Genomic DNA, 20,671 nt, shown 5'->3' on the forward strand with positions numbered 1-20,671 from the left:
GGCATTCTGCATACCAGGCTTGTGCCTGCATCAGTGCCCAGATCTTTGCAGCTTTAAAAACGATCATCTAAACGATATTTTCTAACTAAAGACCACTATTCAATATACAGCTATGGCTTAAAATACTCTTTAAGATAAGGAGCAAAACAGCCCCATAAAAGCCTGACACAAAAGCATTGGTAGCCAAGAGCTCGTGACCTGTGGTTAATATCTCTGTTTTAGAAGGAAGATGCACATGAGGAATGGGAGAAGGACGGTGCTGAGGAGGGTTTGGGCTCTACAAGGGGAATTCCTGCAAAGAATAACATTCCCAATGCAGAGCCTGCAGCCCTGAGAGGCGCCCTGAAGCCCAGCCAGCTGGAAAAGCAACAGCAGAGTCTGACCCAGAACAGCTCCCAAAACACAGCCAGGTGAGCAGCAGCCATGCAGCAACATGCCCAGAGCCATCACCCAGACACAAACCCCAAAGCACGGGCACTGACCCCGAAAGCATCCCCTAGGACAGGTCTGGACACCGGGAATTCGGCTGCTGCCTGCGTGCCTGGGGCCCACAGCCCCACTCCCATCCCTCACATGGGACTGCTCCAATCCCTTATACAGGACTGCTCCCATTCCCCACATGGGACTGCTCCCATCCCTCACACGGGATATGGAACTGCTCCCATCCCTCACATGGGATGGAACTGCTCCCATCCCTCACATGGGACTGCTCCAATCCCTTATACAGGACTGCTCCCATTCCCCACATGGGACTGCTCCCATCCCTCACACGGGATATGGAACTGCTCCCATCCCTCACATGGGATGGAACTGCTCCCATCCCTCACATGGGACTGCTCCCATCCCTCACATGGGATGGAACTGCTCCCATCCCTCACATGGAACTGCTCCTGGGACTGCTCCCATCCCTCACATGGGATGGAACTGCTCCCATCCCTCACAAGGGACTGCTCCCATCCCTCACATGGGATGGAACTGCTCCCATCCCTCACATGGAACTGACTGCTCCCATCCCTCACATGGGATGGAACTGCTCCCATCCCTCACACAGGATATGGAACTGCTCCCATCCCTCACATGGGATAGAAGTGCTCCCATCCCTCACACAGGACTGCCCCCATCCCTCACATGGGATGGAACTGCTCCCATCCCTCACACGGGACATGGGATATGGAACTGCTCCCATCCCTCACATGGGATGGAACTGCTCACATCCCTCACACGGGATATGGAACTGCTCCCATCCCTCACACGGGACTGCTCCCATCCCTCACATGGGATATGGAACTGCTCCCACCCCTCACATGGGACTGCTCCCATCCCTCACATGGGATATGGAACTGCTCCCACCCCTCACATGGGACTGCTCCCATCCCTCACATGGGATATGGAACTACTCCCATTCCTCACACAGGACTGCTCCCAGCACTGGGTACAGACCCAATGGAAAGCACGAGCTGAGGGAGCAGGGAGCCAGGTCACATCTGGGCCTGCAGATTGGATACTCTGGCGACTGTTTATTGCAGAATCTGCCAACATCTACTCTGAGTGCACTCCTCTGTGTCATTTGGGTATGTTTGGGTTTTCCTTGCACCCTCTGCACATAGATCCAGGCCTGAGGTGACAAGGGAAGGGTGCAGGGAAGGCTGTGCAGCAGCAGCTGTGAGGGCATCAGCCCCCCATATCATACATGGGATGTGTTCTTTAATAGAAATGGTTGAATTATTTCCATTTTTCCATCTAAATTAGCATCTGGCTGCCTAATAAAGTACAAAGGCCACTTTTTGCAGAACAGATAGACATTTTTAAATTTTATACTATTTTAGTCTTCCTCTTTCTGCACATATCTCAAACTGCCTTATTCCCATTCGTGCTACCTCAGAACTCCAACTACCAAAGGAACCACTGAACACTACCACCCAGGGCTGTAATTCATGCTGATTCACACTTGCTGGCCCAGAGACTTCTCCTCATACACCAGTCTCCTGAGGTTTATTTTTATTCCTCAGATATCCTATTTTGAGGCCTCAAAGCTCATTTCTTCCTGTTACAGAAAGGACTGGGATAAAGTAGAGAACACAGGATTAAGCCTGAGGTAATTCAAGTAAAAATGAGACAATACTTCACCTGATAGCAAAAAACCCAAATTAATTGCAAACAGAGTTTGTTTCTGAAGGACCCTGCAAGCATTATCCCACCTCCACTGCTTTTTATGGTGGCAGTAAGAAGAACAAAAGATGGGTGAGCTCAGGGAATGCTTCCAAACCCTCACTGCAAGTCTGCTTTCACAGAGTCATAGAATATCCAGGAAGAGACCAAAAGGACTGTCAAGTCCAGCTCCTGGACCTGCACATGGATCTGTCTGCCCTCATTTCAGAAATTCAAGGTCATCTTTCTCCAAGAGTTTCAGAATCAGCAAACATGCAGCAGATGGGTGGGTTGGAATCTCAGCTACATCCTCAGAAGTTTCACAGGAGCCCCCCCAGAAGCTCCTGCCTGGGCAGGATTCACCTGCAATAAATGCCACTCTCACATCCACTGATTTCAGCTCCCAAATTGGTGCAATTTACTCCAGCTCGAGAACAATTATCTTTATCTCTAAAAGCCACCATGGGAAAAAAAATCACCAGTCATGGAGCAGGTTAAGTGGAAAAACACCTCCACTCTGAAACATGACAGGTCCAGCTAGATCCAAACTGCTGCTGAGCCTGCCAAAACCAGAATGCAAATCATAAAACATTCACAGTGAGGCTGCTTGCTACCTGAGTTACATTTATCCAAGGAATAGCACTCTACTGCCAGAGCATGGGGAAATGGAAGAAAGTGGGAAAATCTTAACAGAATTTGACACTAAGTTCTTGAAATATATTTTAGTCAGCCCTACCCTGATCAGGGTATTTTTAGGATGAGGAAATAGGCAATATAGAAATTAAAATTCCCTGCATTTGCTGCTCTTGCAGTAAGTGACAGGGTAAGATCAATGTTTGGAGAGAGACTGTATAAAGAGAACAGCCTCCATTAATCTCATCCTTTCCCATGTGAAAGCACTTAATTTGCACTTTCTCAGCTGAGTAATTACCTCAGCTGTACACTTACAGCTCCTTTAGGAATGGAGCAGCTGATGTGAACACAGGGCAATATGACAGATGAAAAACAACGCCAAAAAGAAGAAAGAAAACCACACCACTAAAATTAACCTTTCCTGAGTACCAAAGTGTTCCATGTTGTTTCCACCATTAGATTACATATGAACCAGCAAAGTTTTGGGAGATGAAAACTCAGCTACATATAAAACCAAAGTGAGATATGTAAAATACAAGTAACAAAGCCATGTTTTTAACCAAAGGCATCAGGACCCAGCACAGCAGAATTCTGGGGCCAGGATACAGCTAAACAGTAGGAACAAATGCAACAGCCACCTAACTTGGGCTGAAAGCCTCTCTGGAAGCTCACAAACTTTCCTAAACTCTGGGGGAAAAGAAACACTAAACAAAATATAAAAATAAATCTAGAATGGCCATAGAGTCACAGAACTGTACCCCAGAGCCCTCTGCTGAGAGCTGGTCAAACAGAACCCTGCACACTACCAGAGCGGCTGCAGCCTCATTAGGGAACAGCACAACAGCCCCACAGGCTCTGAAAATCAGGGACTGATGTAGTTTACACCACGCTGACAATTCCTGAAAGGAGAAAATAAGTTATTTGGCAATTCTGGTGGATTTTGCCATTTTATAGTTGGAAATACATGCACAAAATTTATGTTTTCGTTCTGTATCTGTAGGCGAGATTAATTTTCCTTTCAAGCCTGACTAGTATCTTTACTCCCCCTCCACCACTGGCTCAGGAGTCACCGAAGACACAAGATGTATGTGTTTTATTACTTGAAACATGTGGAGCTACTCCCACGAATCACAACCACGTCCATTACAGCAGCATAACGAGTGGAAGCACTGCTGTCCCTAGGCACGAGCAGTGGTCATGGCAAAAGACAGCCCTTACTTTTTGAGAGGGTGCTGCAGTTCCATACAGATCTTCCACCAATATTCCTGATGGGAATGGTGGGGCAGATGAGGGGCTGCCTGTCCAGGTCCCACCTGTGAGTGACTGTGGGTGGTGGACATGGTTTGCTGGCTCCCAAAACATGCAGCAGCTCCGTAGGGCAGGGAAGCAGCAGCCTTGGAGTTGCAGCATCTACAACCAGTCAGAGAGTTCTGTGCTCCCACGGGACATTTATTTCCCATTTCTACCTCTGCAATATTTGAAGGAAATCACAGGTATCTCAGCTAAGGGCAAAATGGCACCCGGTGATTCCCAAGCCTGCTTCTGCCAGCTGAACAATTCATGCCTGACATGCCATCCATCACATCTTGCTCCAGGCACCTCAACCTAATCCATCCCCCAAGGAGACCTGTCTCAGCCAAGCAGTTCCTGGGAATCACAGACTGCAAATCACCCAAGCAGACTCTAAAATTCAGTATTTAGTTCTGGTGCTGAACACTTTCACCCCAACAGACTTTCTTAAACCCTCTCATTGAAAGTCTCAGGGTGCTCCACCCATTTTCCTTTTTTGAAAGAAGAAGAAAAGGCAATTTTATTAAAAAAAAAAAAATCTTCTTTAAAGTTACATCAGTAAACAGGTTATTGTGTGTCAGTCTTAATTCAGGCCCATGTATCATACACAGCCTTGGTGCACAGCTCATATTTTGAGGGAGGCTGAAGCAAATAAAAGGGAAGTCAAAGGAAAAGGAAAAAGCTGCCATCTCCATCCATGGACCTGGCACACTTTCTGTTTTAACAGCCACGAGGTGCTGTTCGTGTTGGGACTTAGAGTCTGAGCTCCAAATCTGCTCTCCTCCTGTCTGCCTTAAGCTTCTCCAGGAGATGGACTGGACAGCTCAAGATTTAAGGGCTACTGACACAGCCCAGGAGAAATGCCACTGCCCAAGGACTCATCAGCATTCTCTGCAAGCATCCTCCAGCTGAGTCTTGGGAGAACATTTTGTGCCACATCTTGAAAGAGGAGGTACTGCTCTTGATTTGATGAAAAATGAATTGGAAATATGAGCTGTGTATGTGCTAATTTACAGTGATGAAGTTTGCATTCATTACAGTAATGAGCATTGCATAAAGTGTATAATCAACATTCCCTGCAGATGTCAAGAGGAATCCAGAGGCAGGGAGGAAATACGTACACTTGCCACAGCTGATCATAAACATCATAAACTTCCAGCCCCATGAAAATATAAAGAAAGAGAGAGCCCTTTTTCTCCCTGCTAGTCCTCAGGGGTATTTGAGTGTATCTCTCGAGTTCTTGAACTAATGAGCTCAGACAGCCTTTCAACCATGAGATAAATATTACAAGTGCTCTAAATATTTTTATTTAGAAAGTGAAAGCACAACTGTTTCACTTCCTTTCCAGAAGAAAACAAAAGATACAAATGTGATTACACTGAATTGGTAACTGGAGATAAATAATTAAATCCTTCTATGCAGAGGAAGAGGTTTCTTTCACATCACTACAGAAGTTAAAAGTAAGTGAAGAAAAATGCCGGAGTTCAATAAATCATCATCTGAAATAAAGTTAAAATACCAGAAAACCCCATCCACTGTCTGTGAAATCAAAGCCAGGAGGGCAATAGTGAGATGGTACCTGTTCTGTGAAATGAAACACAAACCACCTCCTGAGGGGATGGAGGAAAGGTTGGTGGTGGTTTGGTTGATTTCAAGGCCATGTGCAACAGTAAGAACAGCACAGCAGAGGATGAGCACCAATGCTACCACGAGTAAGAGTTCTCTAGACACCCACACCGGAGTCGTTCTTACCTTCTGGCAGCCTGGGGTTGGCGTGGATGGAGTTGGGGTCCCCGTCCTCCTCAGGATGGTACCGGTACAGCGTCTGTGACTGCTTTGGGGAGGACGGGCTGCGGTCTTCCTTCAGAGCAACAGGAGGAGAGGTTGTTGCACTGAACTTCACCTTGGGGAAATCATTCCCCTCAAGGCCTTCAGGGGATGATCTTGCTGAGCTCGGCTCTGTGAAGTTCACCTCTTTCAAGCCCTGATATGTGATATTCTCTGGCTCTTCCTTCCTGGCATGCTTTTTCATTTTAGAGCTGGGGGCTCTTTCTTGCTCGTGCCTCGCTTTGTTCCCTTTTGGCCTCCTCTCCAACTCCTCTGGGTGCTGGGGTGCCTCGGTGGTGGCCGTGGTGTGCTGGGGAGGAGTCCCGGTGGTGGCTGGCGCCTCCCTGCGTGTGCCCTGCTGGAGGGAGGGTGTGGTGGCGCGGGGCAGCCTGCGGCGCTCGCCGCGCTCCGTGGCACTGCGGGCCTCGGCGGGGCCCCGGGGCACTGCGGTAGTGCTGGGCACTGCGGTGCTCTCGGTGTGCGGGTCAGCCAGGGCTGGGGCTGAGGGAGCCACGCTGGCCGCCAGGTAGTCATAGTCCTCACCCTGCTCCTGGCTGAGGCTCTCGTGCTCCAGGTGGGACGAGTAACTCCTGTACTTCTTTGGAGACTCCACCTGGGTGTTGTCTCCCTCGGAGGCCTCCTGGTCGTAGCTGTAGGGATCGTCGTAGTGCCGCTCGGGCTCGCCGTCCTCGGCGTCTCCCGGGCTGGCCGTGTTCAAGGGGAACGTGTCGCAGTCCGGCAGCTGGTAGCACATCAGCTCCCCGCCGGCGTTGGGGCAGTGGCAAACCTTGCAGGGGGGCATGTGGAAGGTGTGCCCTGCCACGTACTTCTGTCCCTCGTGCAGGCAGCCGATGCGGCCGCACTGGGGACAGCCGTCCGCCGGCACCACCGCGTCGATGCAGTTCGGGGGCAGCTCCGGGCACAGCATGAACTGGCAGCTGATCTTGCCCCCTCCCTTGGGGCACGAGCACTCAGTGCTGCCGAAGTCCACGAAGTAGGACTGTCCCTCGGGCACCTTGCCGTTGACGAAGCCCACGTTGACGCAGTCGTAGTACTGGTAGCCCTCGCAGGTGCAGCCGTGCTGCAGGCACGTGGCGCAGCACTCGCCGGGCTCCAGCACGTCCTCGATGCAGTTCTCCAGGGCCTGGCACTCGGCGCCCGTGCAGTCCCTCTGCGCCTGGCAGCTGCCCCAACACAGCAGCACCAGGAGCAGGGCGTTCCAAGGGCTCTGCTGCCAGCTCCGGGCCCTGGCCATCATCTTCCCGAAGGAACGCGGCGCCGCTCCAACCTCGCACGTTCAGCCTTGGCTGCTCTCCTAGAAGGCCGGGGCTTCAGCTCCGAATCTGCAGCGGCCTCCTAAGTTAGCTTTTCTCATAGATCCTGGAGTTATGAAAGAAAACTCTGTTAAAGACTACACTCAGCACATATCCTGTTAAACATTAGAGGTCTTTAAAAGTTGGGACGAAGTCCAACATCTGGAAACCTAAGGACAAAAATTAATCATAATGTCTTCCAAGCATTAGAAGCACTAACTTTGGAGCTGGATGCTTCCCCCACCCCTGTTCTGAAAAGGAAAGGAAGAAAAAAAATGGTTGTGACTGCTCTGTTTTGAATCTGTTGACAAAACATATATATTTCAATAAAAGGAAGGCCCTTCTTTATACTTCAATGCCTTTTTGTTAATCTTTCCAGCTAAAAAGATTTTTTGGCAGGGCATAAGTAAATACACTGTTCTTCCTCTGCAGATATCAGCTTAAGATAATTATTCTTTATGTTTTAATTACAAAGACTCAAATCTTAAGGAATTTTTATAGACAAAACTTAGCCTTGGGACGTGAGAATTTGTCTGTACACATGTTAACTCAAAATCTGGATTTTTTTCTGCCTCCTTCCCCCACTGAGCAATCTCTTGTACTTCAGTCTTCAACATTAACAGTTATTTCTTTGCTCCAGCAGGGCTAAAATAGAACTTCTTTGTGTGTTGTGGTTACTTTGTGGTTACACATCACACTAACTATCCTGTAATACATATTAAGGGCCGGATTCTCTGCTCACAGAGGCTGGCACAGCTCCACAGCAGGACTGTGGTGCACAGAGGGATTGATTCCAACTTCACTGGAGGACATTTACAACAACTGAGGGTGTGCCACCGCTGGCAACCACTTCTTTTAGTTTTGACAAAACCAGCCTAGGTACTTTTTAGTGAATACTAAATACTATACTACACTATGAACACACAATATACACTATACATACATGAACTGCCATAACATCACTGTTAAAACGCCTTGAAGAAGAGAAAATTGTTTGCTTTCTAATTACTAAGCCCTTTGAGCATCAAAAAGTTCAAGCATCAATAAGGGTTAATCAGCTGTTGTCCTTTATATCAAAATTCTGCTCACAAAGCTACACAATTAACATGGAAAACCACTTACAACAAAAAAAAAATTGCCTATAGAAATTTTATAGAACCAGCAATCTGATTATTTTCCCAGGACCAGGACCCCTCCCATCATAAAAAAAAAAAAAAAACAAAAAAACAAAAAAAACCCTAAAACATTTATCTAGGGGGTAAAATACAGCCACATCACCCAGAACAATGAGCCACACACGCAACAGGGGTTGTGCCAGAAAATCCATTCAGAAAGATTACTTCTCCCATTCAAAGGGGGCTTCCAATAAGTCTGCTCAGTCCCTCTGGCAAGGGCCAGGCTGTGGGAAATGCCTGCCTGTTCTGATAAGATATGGGCAAACCGTGCTAAGAATTTCCACAGTTCTGCCCTGGAATCCCAATTACTTCAGTACCTTATACAGAAACAGAATTCTTACAAATATAGGTTTCCTACTACTAATTTGAGCATATTAGCTGAGTGTGCTAAAGAAGAGTGACTGAAAAATAAATTTATCAGAAAATACAATAATGGCTTGGAACAATTTCACTTTTTCAAAATCTCACTGCTCTCAAAACCAGGCTATTTCTCATGAAGGAGAATTTTCAATATGTGGTGCTGAAATTAATTCCTCAGAAGGTAGCCTGGGAATTAATAATTTATCCTGCTTTCAGCAGCTTTTCCAGGTAATCCAAATTTGTAATTGTTACATTGCTTTAGCTGGGAAATAATGAATGGGAGAACAACTCCAGGTGACTTCTGAAAGGGGCTCACAGTAGGATTTTGTCACATCCCCACCCATGGTACCTCCTGGCTGTGACACCTCAGTGCAAGCCCCAAGGGGAGGCAGCTGAGCTCAGCTATGCCCTGGCCACATTCCCTATTTTACATCAGGCTTCCAGAGAGCCCCAGCACCCAGAATGGGCCGTGTGGGTGTCAGAGACACAGGTGTGGCACCTCAGTGTGCACCAGGGCAGGGCCAGGCATCACCTGTGGGACAGGTAAGGGGGGAGCTGGTGTGAGCACCCCTGCCCAGCCAGCCCCAGGTAAATGGTGCCCCAAAACGCCTCAGGCACATGCTCCCAAAGAAACCCCTGTGCTGAAGCAAGAGGCAGAGAGCAGCCATCCCTCACAGGGACAGTGCTCAAGGACAGCTGAGGGTTGACCACAGGACAATCCTGCTTTGGAGAAAGGAGCTGCTCCCCTGTGCTGTCACCCCTGGCCCCCTCACCCCTACCCGTTTCCATCTGAGGGTTTGTTTGCTTGCCTGGGTCACCGCCAGTCCCTCCCCTGTTCCCATCCTTGCTCCCTTGCCTCTCACACTCTGCTCCATGCCCTGCTCAGTCCCCCATGCCTTCCTCTTCCCACCATTTCCACATCCCTCAGCATCTGGGTTTTCAGGCTTAACTGATAAGGCTGAAATGCTTATAAGCCCTTCCTCCATGAATGACACCACAACCTTCCCTTTCCTCACCTCAGGCTCACCTTCCTTCCTCAGAGGCTGCTTGGTTTTGGTGCAATGACTCCAACAAAAGGTATCTTTTCATTCCTTTAAACCACTGCGTTTCCCTGTGCTTTCTCCATCTGTTTCCCACACCCCTCAATCCCCCCAAACCATAAACTCACTTATCAAAGAAACAGCCCCTACTTGAGGCACAGGGAAAACCATCTTTGGGGGAAGCACAGACAGGGCTGCTGAGCCCCACTGAGCCCCCATCCCTGCACAGAGAGCCAGCCCCCACAGCTGGTGTGCTCCACCTTGGAGCCCTGCCCTGCCCCAGCACTGCAGCGATGCTCTGGAGACAGCAGCTCATTACCGGGGAGAGGCACCAAAAGCTGGAGCTGTAAATAAAGGTCTCTGAGCTAAGAGGGTAAAAACAATACACTAGCTCTGCAGGACAGGGGAGTTTAATACCAGCAGATGTTATTGCAGTAATTTGTTTCCATTAACTATTTTAATGCTTTCCTTGATGTCCTTTTAAACAACTGGGGCAATACACAAGGGCTCCACTAAAATGAGAATTGGTTCTTTGTACTCCCACCAATGTCCTTCACCCACTTTTACCAATGTCACTGACCTTTGCTGTTCCATTGAGTGACAAATTACGCCCTGAACACCTAAAAGAAAAGTCTTTCAAAGGCTCTGTTGAAAGCTTTACAGAGCTCTACAGCAAGGGAACCATATGCCACCCATGCCAGCCCTCATGCACTGCTTCATGTCCCAGGAGAATTCCATTCATGTCCACTGTGGAACCCCCTAATCTGTATATCCTGCTCTGCTTTGGTTCAAGGGCTGACCCTGTTGGCTTTACTGGGCCATTATTAGAGAAATTGTTGCCATTCCTGTGTCCATAATACCTCCTGAGCAAGCAGGAGTGCCTGTGCAAGAGAGGGGCAATGCTCTGGACTGAGAGTGAGTCCCTCAAATTCTACCTACATAAACATGTGAGGTAAACCAGCAGTAAATGGAGGATGGTCACCCTGCTGCAGTTCCTTATGCCTCGATTCCCTCTTTAAAAAGTATTCCTAGGAAAAGCAGAGTAAAGACACTTTATGGAAAACCAGCTTTACAAACAGTCCAAATAAGCATGAACTGCAGGCACACATTTTCATGGGAAAGGAAAGCAGATGAACCCAGTATTTATGTGATGGGACATCCAGGGCTAACAGCAGCAGCCATCAAAACTGTAACTAGTCCTGGCTGAAAAACACCATATTCCTGTCTCCTGGCAGGGGAATAAAACAAGATTTCAAGACGCTTATTTCAATTCGGTTTAGGGCCAAAAAGTTATAAATTTTGACATTTTTTTCAAAACAATATACTCCAAGTGATTTACTTCTTTCAAAGCCATAACATAAAACCAAAAGGAAGAATGTTGACTTGATTAAAATTGTTCAGTCGTATTACTCTAAAATGTTGATGAAACCAGTGTGTTCCCACAGGAGATCTAGACATTTTAAATGTGCAAGTTCTTTAAATTAAGAGGAGCATTTTATTGGGAGATTCTTTTTCCAGATGGTTTCATTTCAGTGCTGAACCAGAAAGCTTATTTTAGGTAAGCAGAGGTGACAGGAGGCACTCTCCTTCAAAGATTTCACCCAAAGACAATGTCTCTGTGTGAAGGGTGCCCCAGAGACATACAGAAGGTGGGCACATGTGGAAGAGATGCCACAGGAGGAACACAGGAGCATTCTGTCAAATGTTCACTGAACAAAAGGCAACAGCCATTTATAAACAAAAAGCAGTAATGAGAATAAATCCAGTGCACTGTAGGAGAACCCACTGATTTCCATCTTTAAGATGTACGTGCAATTTCACCAGCTGCAGATCCCTGTGAAGAGGCTTTGACAGAACAATCCTTTTCTCTGTCCCACCCCTCAGTCCCTCACTAAACTGCCATGTTCGAGGACGACAGTAACAGAAATGCTGGTTTGATCTGTATCTCCTGCTTCTGAGAGTGAGCAGGGCCAGGTGCCAGGCTGATGTCAGAGCAGAAGGTGGCAGCCATCTGGGCAGTCCCTGCCGTGGCTGGGTACTGGGAGCACACTGGTGTAACTGGGCTGCCCAGGAATCCACACCTAAGGCTCAGAGACAGAAAGAAAAACCCTGTGGGACAGCCAGCGCAGGGCTGGCACTCACTGCCTGTGCACAAAGCGAGTTCATCAGCCCACAGAGCTGCCATGAGCATTCTCCTGCTTCCCCAGTGCCAGCCAGCTGAAACTGGCCCTGCAGGTTCAGGCTGTGCATGAGCAGGGACCAAACACAGCCTTGCTCCATGCTGGTGAATCTCTCGGTGATGCTGAACCTATCTCACAGCAGTGAAAGCTCTGCAGAAAGCAGGGCAGCAGCAGAAGCACATGTGCACACCCGTCCTGAGGAGCAAGGGGAATGTATTTCCCCAGTCCAAGCATTTTCACACCTCTCCCCAGCCAGAGCTTGGGGCTGCTGCGGCTGCCAACAGCTCTCCCTGCCTGCGGTCACAGTTTAGACTGAGGGAGGAAGAAGGGAGGGGACGGAAGGAAACAACAATTTTAAAACAATCCCTTTTAAATGCAAGAGAAAATGGAAATTTGTGAGAGCATTTCAATCTTGTATGAAAACCAGAAAAGAAAACCCTAAACCCAGTAAGTCCTGACTGGGCTGTGCCAGCCCATGGATTAGATCTTCCTTTCACACCCTCTCAATCCGGAAATTTGTGATCTCAGCAGGCGCTGGAAGGGATGGCTGCTGGAAGGGAAGGGATGGCTGCTGGAAGGGATGGACTGCTGCTCTCCTCGCAGAGGGAACTGCAGGCTATTCACCGGGAGCATGAATGAAAAGGGAGGAGCGTTTCCATCACTGCACTTATGCAACATTCAGGCCCAGGGCTCATCATCTGTGCCTGCAAATTGTGGAATCTGAGCTGAGCTGAGCCCCTGTGTTGGGCAGAAGGAGCAGAGGGGTAGGATGAACCTCAGGGTGAATCCCAGTCCAACAAGCTGCTTTTTGTTATTGAGAGTAAAGCACTCTGGAGTTGTCAACACTCTGGTTCTTGGCTAAACAAGCCTCTGTTCAGGAGTCATAGCTTTTGCAGGCAGTTTTTCTCAGCTTTGTTTTCAATAGGAAATCAGTTATCATTAACCCTCTTTTCATGGAAAAGCTTTTAAAAATGGACATTTGGGAGTCTGGAGGATTTTTACTTAATTCAACAGCGAACTCAAGAGGAGACAAACAAGAAGAAAGCAGGATGGGATCAAAACTCACACAGCCTCCCAAAAGAACTCCGATGAAAACTCCCTTCCCAGCAGAAGCACCCTTGGGCAGAGATGCTCCAGAAGCTTCCCAGGACATTCCCCATGCTCAAATCCAAACAGGAACCTGACATGCTGCACTAATGGAAAAGCATCACCCGAGGTATTTCAGCTGAAGTAGCCAACTATTAACAGAAGTGACCAGGTAGCTCAGGGACTTATTCTTCCACAATGTGAAGGGTTTGAAGGCTTTCTGAAGTCCCAGAGTGCAAAGGCAGCCTTTTTCCAAGAGAATGACAGAGCCAGGGAGGGGAGAATCATGTCTTGGGGCTATTGTGTCAATGCTCCCCTTCAGCCCAGCCCAGCACAGCAGGGCAGGTACTTGCATTCCAGAGGAGTGAAATTCGGTGTCATTGGGAGTCGCAGGTGCAGCAGATCCAAAGTGACTCAGTGGGAGCACAGCAGCTGCCCAGGAGCCAGAGAGGAAGGGCTCACATGGGACATGGGGAACTTAGCACAGGGACCAGAGCAGCAGGGACAGGCCCAGGACTCTGCCACGGGGACCATGACAAACCCACCACAGGATCCCTGACAAACCCACCATGGGATCCCTGACAAACCCACCATGGTATCCCTGACAAACACCATGGGATCCCTGACAAACACCATGGCATCCCTGACAAACCCACCATGGGGACCCTGACAAACCCACCACAGCATCCCTGACAAACCCACCATGGGATCCTGACACACCCAGCATGGGATCCCTGACAAACACCATGGCATCCCTGACAAACCCACCATGGGATCCCTGACAAACCCACCACGGGATCCCTGACAAACACCATGGGATCTCTGACAAACTGACCATGGCATCCCTGACAAACCCACCATGGCATCCCTGACAAACCCACCACGGGATCCCTGACAAACACCACGGGATCCCTGACAAACCCACCATGGGCTCCCTGACAAACACCATGGGATGCCAGACAAACCCACCATGGGATCCCTGGCACACCCACCATGGCATCCCTGACAAACCCACCACGGAATCCCTGACAAACCCACCACGGAATCCCTGACAAACCCACCATGGCCAGGTTCCTCTCTGGACAATGCACAGGAGGCTCAGCAAGTCCTGACAGTGGGGCCAGGGTCACAGCTCTGCTGCAGAAGGAGCCAAACTCTTACACTGGAGTGAATATAAATCTCTTTGCTGTTGATACACATCTTTTCTCTTCTTTTTACATCACCAAGTTTCAGGTGACTACATATACTCCTCAAAAACACAATTAAATAATCCAGCTATTTCCACACCAGCCAAAGAAATCTGGGAAAAGATTAAAGCAAACTCAGCAACAGCCACTCAAAAATGTTTCCCAAGGCACAGCCAACAAAAACTTGTCAAAGCTCATAAGTTATGAACTAATTTGCACAGGGAGAGCTCTTTTGGCAGCAGGCAGGTCCCTGAGCTCCACAGCACCTTGAGCAGCCGCACACATGTGGAGACAACCTTGTGATGGGGTAGCACAGCTCCCAGGAACCAGCACCAGCTCTGGGCTCTGGGCTTGGGTCTGCACTGTCAATGCTGGAGGCTGCTCTGATAAGTGAAATAAAGAATTTTTTCTCATTTATTTAAAGAGCTGCACTCCCCTCTTCCCTCTCAGGAAGGAACAAAACCCCTAGTTTCCAAGATGTTCCCCACTATTTAGATATTTACCAACTCCCAAAACTAACCCAAGCACAACCCCTGCACAATCTCACAACTGTGCCCCTCAAACATATCCTTTCAAGATCCTGGATTAGATTTCTCTCTCTCTTCCTTCCTCTAACCTCCCTGCAGGATGCTCCAGCCCCCTGCCCCTTCCCAGAGTTTTACAGAGCTCCCATTTGCAGGGCTGCAGTGCCTCTCACCAAGGAAAGAGCCTGCTGCAGGGACATGGCATGCAAAACCTGAGATGTCACTCCCATTCCCCTCTGTGATTCCCTCTGTGATTCCCTCTCCCCCTTTCTCCTTTCCTCCATGAAAGTACTTAGAACTCTCTGTAAGCAGCACATTTAAGTTTTGCATTTGTTTCTTTTCTGTAATCCAGTCTCCTGTTATGCACTTTGAACCCCACTGCCCCCTAAGCAGTGACAGCAATACAGACCTTTTGATGGGAAATGCGTTGGTTGGAACATCTGAGCACTCCCTACCTATTTCAGGCAGCTCTTTCCAAACAGTTCAAACAGAAAATTCCCCCACCCCCATCTAAAATCCAAATTAGGCCAAAGAAAGCCTACTATTTAACTGACAGCTTAGCAAGTGGCCTTTCCTGCCCTGTGTGCTGCCATGTGGCAATTTGGAAATAATTAACAATGGTTTTCATCCCAGGAAGGCTGAAGGGAGCTGCCAGGCAGCTTTGCACAGAGTACCTGTGAGCCAGAGCTGCCTCTGAACTCCAGCTTCAGAACGGAGGAATGCATCTGAGACCCTCCAGAGGAACTCAGAGGGGCTTGCTTCAGTCTGCCAATTAATTCCAGATCAGTGTCAAAACAAAATGTCAATACAGCAAATTTGCAGCAAATAGTTTTTTCGTAATTGCGTCCTGACTTTGTCACTTTTGTGATTAATGGTGAAAGTCTAGCTGTTGGGTACTGAAAAATACCCAATTACTGAATCTGGTTGAGCGTCCGACAAAATACATGATTTTCTGGTCTGAAGAAAAGGAACTCAGCATTCCTGCACATGCCTTCTCAACCTCCATGGACTGCAGACAAGAACATATCTGGAGTATGGACTGGACGTACCATGAGGCATATTGCCAATTATAAATTAATAAAATCCATGAAAAGCAACAGTGATCATTCCCTGGGAACAGTTTCCTCTCACATGGTGACAAAACAAAGTCCATATCAAAGTTATTATATATAGCAATTAAATTCTTCAGCTAAAACAAAACTTGGTTAAAATGTTTTCATTGAAATGTTGGTTACCACAGGCATTAAACAAATGGAAATCAAAGCCTACCATTTGTTGAGCACTTTGAAAAGTTTTAATGCAAAAAAAAGTGCTGGAAAGAAACCTTCAATTTTTCCTCATGAATGAAAGTAAATCCCTGTAAATGAAGTTGCATCTATCATGCTGCTAATCAGTCAGCAGCCACAGATGTAATCCCTCAATCCCAAGTGTTCCTGCACAAAATTTCCATAAAAGATAATGGAATTAATTTGTTTTGGTGGGTACCAAGCTGAAAAGGAAAGAAGCCGGCTCTGCTATTCCATCTCGGAGCCCATCATGCAGAGACAACAATAATTCCAGGTGGAGCTTAAAGAAGTCACACGAGCATGGCCCCATCTTCCACCTCGGGCTTATCCTGCACTTTTGCCTGCAGCACACATGGAATCCTGTATCCTGACTCCCCTCCTTTCATAGGGAACAGATCCAAACTGTCCAGGGGGTAACCTTAATTTGCAGAATAATTTCCTGGAGATAGGAGCCTAGGTTTTTCCTGTTTCTGCACAGAACCCCAAGCTGGCGCACTCAGTGATAGTTTGCCAAGTGCCCAAGTGCCCTGGGACAGATTCTGCCATCAGATGCACACGTGCACTTCTTGTGTTCAGAACAACTTGTGGTTGTACCATATTCAGTCTACAAACCAGAATGAGATTAGGAAAGCAACTCTTACTTTTTCTAATACACCACAGGAAGTTACAGTGATCTGCTGGGCAAGCTTGCAACCCAGACTCTTGAATACTTTAATTTACTGATCATCACCCAATACAAGTAAACCCATGATCACTTGCAACCACAGGTGGAATATTCAAAACAGAAATCCCAGCAAACCAGATGATACTGCATTAACAAAAAATGCTGACTGAATAAGTGTATATGTTATCTTATAGACACACACATAATTTAAACAAGAATACTTTTTTTCCTTTATCATCATCTTGGTTTTGTTGAACACACTGACAAAACAGTAAATTCAATCTGATTCTCATCACAGCAAACAATACTCCAGCTAAAGTGGTATTGAGTAGTACAAACAATTTGCTTGGTCTTGGCACATTAAAATACATATTTATGTTTTGGTCAATGATCTTTTGGAAGGGAAGGAAACTATTTTATTTTCCAGCTGAGGAAATCCTATTACTGTAAAGATAATTAATACAAGGGGAAGTAAATAATTAGTACAAGGGGAAATAAATAATTATTACAAAAGAAAAAGAATGAGTTTGTAGTCCCTCCTTCCACATTAGTTATGTACAGTCCAGCACATGACTGAGAAGGAAAATTAGGGATGGAAAAGTTACTAACATGAGAGATGAAATGAAATTTCCCAAGAGTAGAGAATATTCGGTATTTTAAACAATGAAAGAAGGACAAAAGCCCCACCAAGGAAAGCAGAGGGGGTGCAGTGGGAGGAATTTCAGCTGTCCAGAGTCCCCGGTCAGCGCTCCCTGCAGCTCTGAGGCAAGAGGCACCTGCAGAGCCCCTTCCTGGGGCACGGCCCTGCCTCACCCGCCTGATGGAAACGCTCTGGCAGCCCAGCCAGACGTGCACACCCAGCTGGCTGAGCTGGAGCCGCCACGGGGGAGATTCCCACCGGGTTTCAGTAATAAACCGTACACCGAATTGGAAAGCTCAATTCTGAAAGCAAGGGGCCGATAGCACAGTCCTGGGTATCCCAAGTACAAAGAACAATAACAGAACAAAGAGGTGTGTGAGTTTAAGTTCTCAGAAGATCACTGGTGCTGTTTAGCACCATTTTTCTAGAAGTCACCTTGCTGATGAGGTTCTCTACAATCAGTGGAGGGCTGGGTAATTCTCCAGAGGGCAATTAATAAACTTGGGATGGATGCATTGTCCCTTTGCTCCGAGCTTTACCACAAAATTCCAGGCTGGTTTGGGCTGAAAAGGACCTTAAAGATAACCCAGTTCCACCTTCCACTACCCCAGGTTGCTCCAAGCCCTGTCCAGCCTGGCCTTGACACTTCCAGGGGTGGGAAGCCCACAGCTGTGCACCACACCATACAGAGACTATACATGATTTACATGATACATACCTTAATTTTGGGTGGATAAAGCTGCAGAGCCTGTGATTTTTCACTTTGCAAAGCAGGACTCTATGGGCAATATGAACAAAGCTTACAGAATTGTAAGGAACAGAAATAAACTGAAGGGGATATTCCTTCACCAAATGTTGACCACAACACTGCAGAGGCCAGGGAGGAGAAAGCAATCATTCCCTTGGAGGTCAACTGGGAGAATCCAAGCAGAGCTCTGAAAAAAAATATGGACTCCATCACTCCAGCAGTTCCTGGTCATCCAGAGGAATGGAGAAGGAAAATGGTGCAACACCCCACAACTCTGCCAATCCTCTGTTTCACCTACAAGACAAACTTCTATGAAGGTGCGAGGTGTGCATCCAGATGGAGATGCTCCTCTCAGTAATGTGGGGGTGGCCACATTACACATGGGCATGATAAGGACTGTCAGGATCTGGATTTTCATTGTTTCCATGCTCTTCTCAGAGAGCCAAACCTCTATAAATCAAACAATATATAAAAATAATGTGCTTTTGTTATACACAGTACACGCTGACCACTCACACCCTGACCACTGCCTCCCAGGGCCTGTTAAAGGAGATTTCCTGTTTGGGATGTTTCACCAAGAACAGTGTTCACCTTTAAAATAATATTAAGCAGTACCTTTCCACATTACCTTCCAAACTGTACTACCATCTCAGCCCACAGGCACTGTTCTTCCTTCAGCAGGAGATTTTGAGTTGTTTGACTTTATCTTGTTTGCTTTACACAAATGCTATTCCTTTCTTACAGATGGGTATGATCTGGTGAAGACCTGGAACATTTTATCCCATAGCAAAACTCATTCGAAAGTACCATCTGTTCTTCCTGCAGGGGCACAGTAATGCCAGAAATTGTTTAACATTCCATAAATTCAGACCATAGAATGGATAGCTCATTGTTAAAGTGAAGCAAGGCATCATTTGAAACCCGATGACAGACATTTTGCTGGGGTTTTGCCTCAAGATTAGTATCCAATGTATTATTTTTGGTTTGCTTTTAAAACTTCACATTGGACATTAAACAGCAAAGGTGGGTCACAACGTGACCTTAACGTCTGGCTGAATCCCCACTTCCAGCATGGTCCTGGCTAATAACTTCAGGGAGAAAGAGACTTGGGAGTGGGCCACTGGGTTATAACAAATTCACTGCAACACCAAATTCTGCTCTCCTTGCCCCTGGCATGTGTCTGCTGTAGCTTCAGGATATACTTCCTAAGAGAACAGAATTCAATCTTCAAGTTTAAGAGCCATTAAAATATGTTCTATTTTACAGATATTGCACTTACTGCCCTCACACACAGCTCTATACTCTGCCTTTCACTGACTGGTAAGAAACCCCATGTTCATAATGGTATGAACTGCCGTTTGCCATTCCTTTCCACACCCCAATGCTACAATATTTAATCAATAAAAATGCTGGACATGAAGTCCTGCTATGAGTATGCACCATCTGAGTCAACACTGAAACAGCCTCCATTTGCCATTCATACAAGAAAACCACAGACTAAAGAAGGGGGAAAAGGAGAATTACAGCAAAAACCCCAAAACACACACACAAAAGGAATCGGCAGTGTTTAACTGGAAACAAAGGGCTCTGCAGAATGCTGTCCCCAGAGTGGGACACAGTGGCCCCGTGCCCAGCTCCTGGGGTTTGCTGTCCCCTGTCCCCCTCAGCTGTGGGAGCCATGCTCCAGCACACAGCTCACCCTGCTTGGAGCAGGAACCAGCACGGACCGTCCCAGGGACACAAACCAGCCCACAGCCCTTGCACGCTCCCAGGGACAGCAATGATCCTCTCAAAACTCTGTCATTGCAGCCCAGAAAGTTGTCATTTCAGACCCTTTATGTAAGAGTATATAATCACTGCCGTGTCTCTGGGAAGCTCTCACACCGCTATAATAAAATCCACAGAAGCAAAAAGCACAATTTTAGCCCAGCCATTCCTAATCCTAGAGACAATGCCTGTATTTTTCCATCACATCAGATCCTGGATGGTGGGGGAAGGGCAGGAGTGTGAGGAGACGGGGGAAATGCAACTTGAGAAGTGGTAAGTGTGTCAAAATCTAAATTACTGGGAGATATTTTGCAGCACAAGTCTCCTTTATGCCTGTGCAGCTCGGTTCATATGGCTCACATTCAGCCTGTCACAGTGAATCACTGCTACTCCTTCACTAACATTAACAAAAACAAACCTAACTTTTCGCTCCAGCCTGTGAGGTAAAACTTTGAATTCCCAGTCAAAAGGCCAGAAGTGGCATTAAAAATAATTTTTTTTGTAAGAAGCTCATTTTGAGGAGAAAACAAAAAAAAAAGCCCATGAAGATCTGACTAATAGCACAAACACATGTGTTGCTTACGGAGAATTTTGCAAAAGAGCAAAAAGCTTTGTCCACGAGCAGCAAAGACCCAGCTTTAGCAGCCTTAACTAACAAAGCAAACACGCCCCTCTGTACTTAAGTCTTTAAACTGCATCAAACTGGAGATATTAAGCCACAGCTTTAGAGCCTACAGAACAGTTAAAAAGTAAATCTGGAAAACAAAGTACAAAAACCAAAGTGAAACTCAGCCAGACACAAG

General features: G+C 47.1%; 1 protein-coding gene across 5 annotated transcripts in view; it reads right to left on the minus strand.

Moving 5' to 3' along the window:
• FBLN2 (fibulin 2) overlaps positions 1 to 20,671 on the minus strand; it is a 99,892-nt gene that overhangs the window by 62,137 nt on the left and 17,084 nt on the right. For 3 of the 5 annotated variants that reach the window (XM_059480305.1, XM_059480304.1, XM_059480306.1), the window contains exon 2: positions 5,824 to 7,278. In XM_059480305.1, coding sequence (XP_059336288.1) covers positions 5,824 to 7,156 — 1,333 coding nt within the window. In that variant the 5' untranslated portion in view covers positions 7,157 to 7,278. Of the gene's footprint in view, positions 1 to 5,823; positions 7,279 to 18,071; positions 18,292 to 20,671 lie in introns of those variants that run through there. The other 2 variants (XM_059480308.1, XM_059480303.1) reach the window with 1 other exon arrangement.

Source organism: Ammospiza nelsoni, chromosome 11 (genome assembly GCF_027579445.1).
Source record: "Ammospiza nelsoni isolate bAmmNel1 chromosome 11, bAmmNel1.pri, whole genome shotgun sequence".
Taxonomy (NCBI): Eukaryota; Metazoa; Chordata; class Aves; order Passeriformes; family Passerellidae; genus Ammospiza; species Ammospiza nelsoni.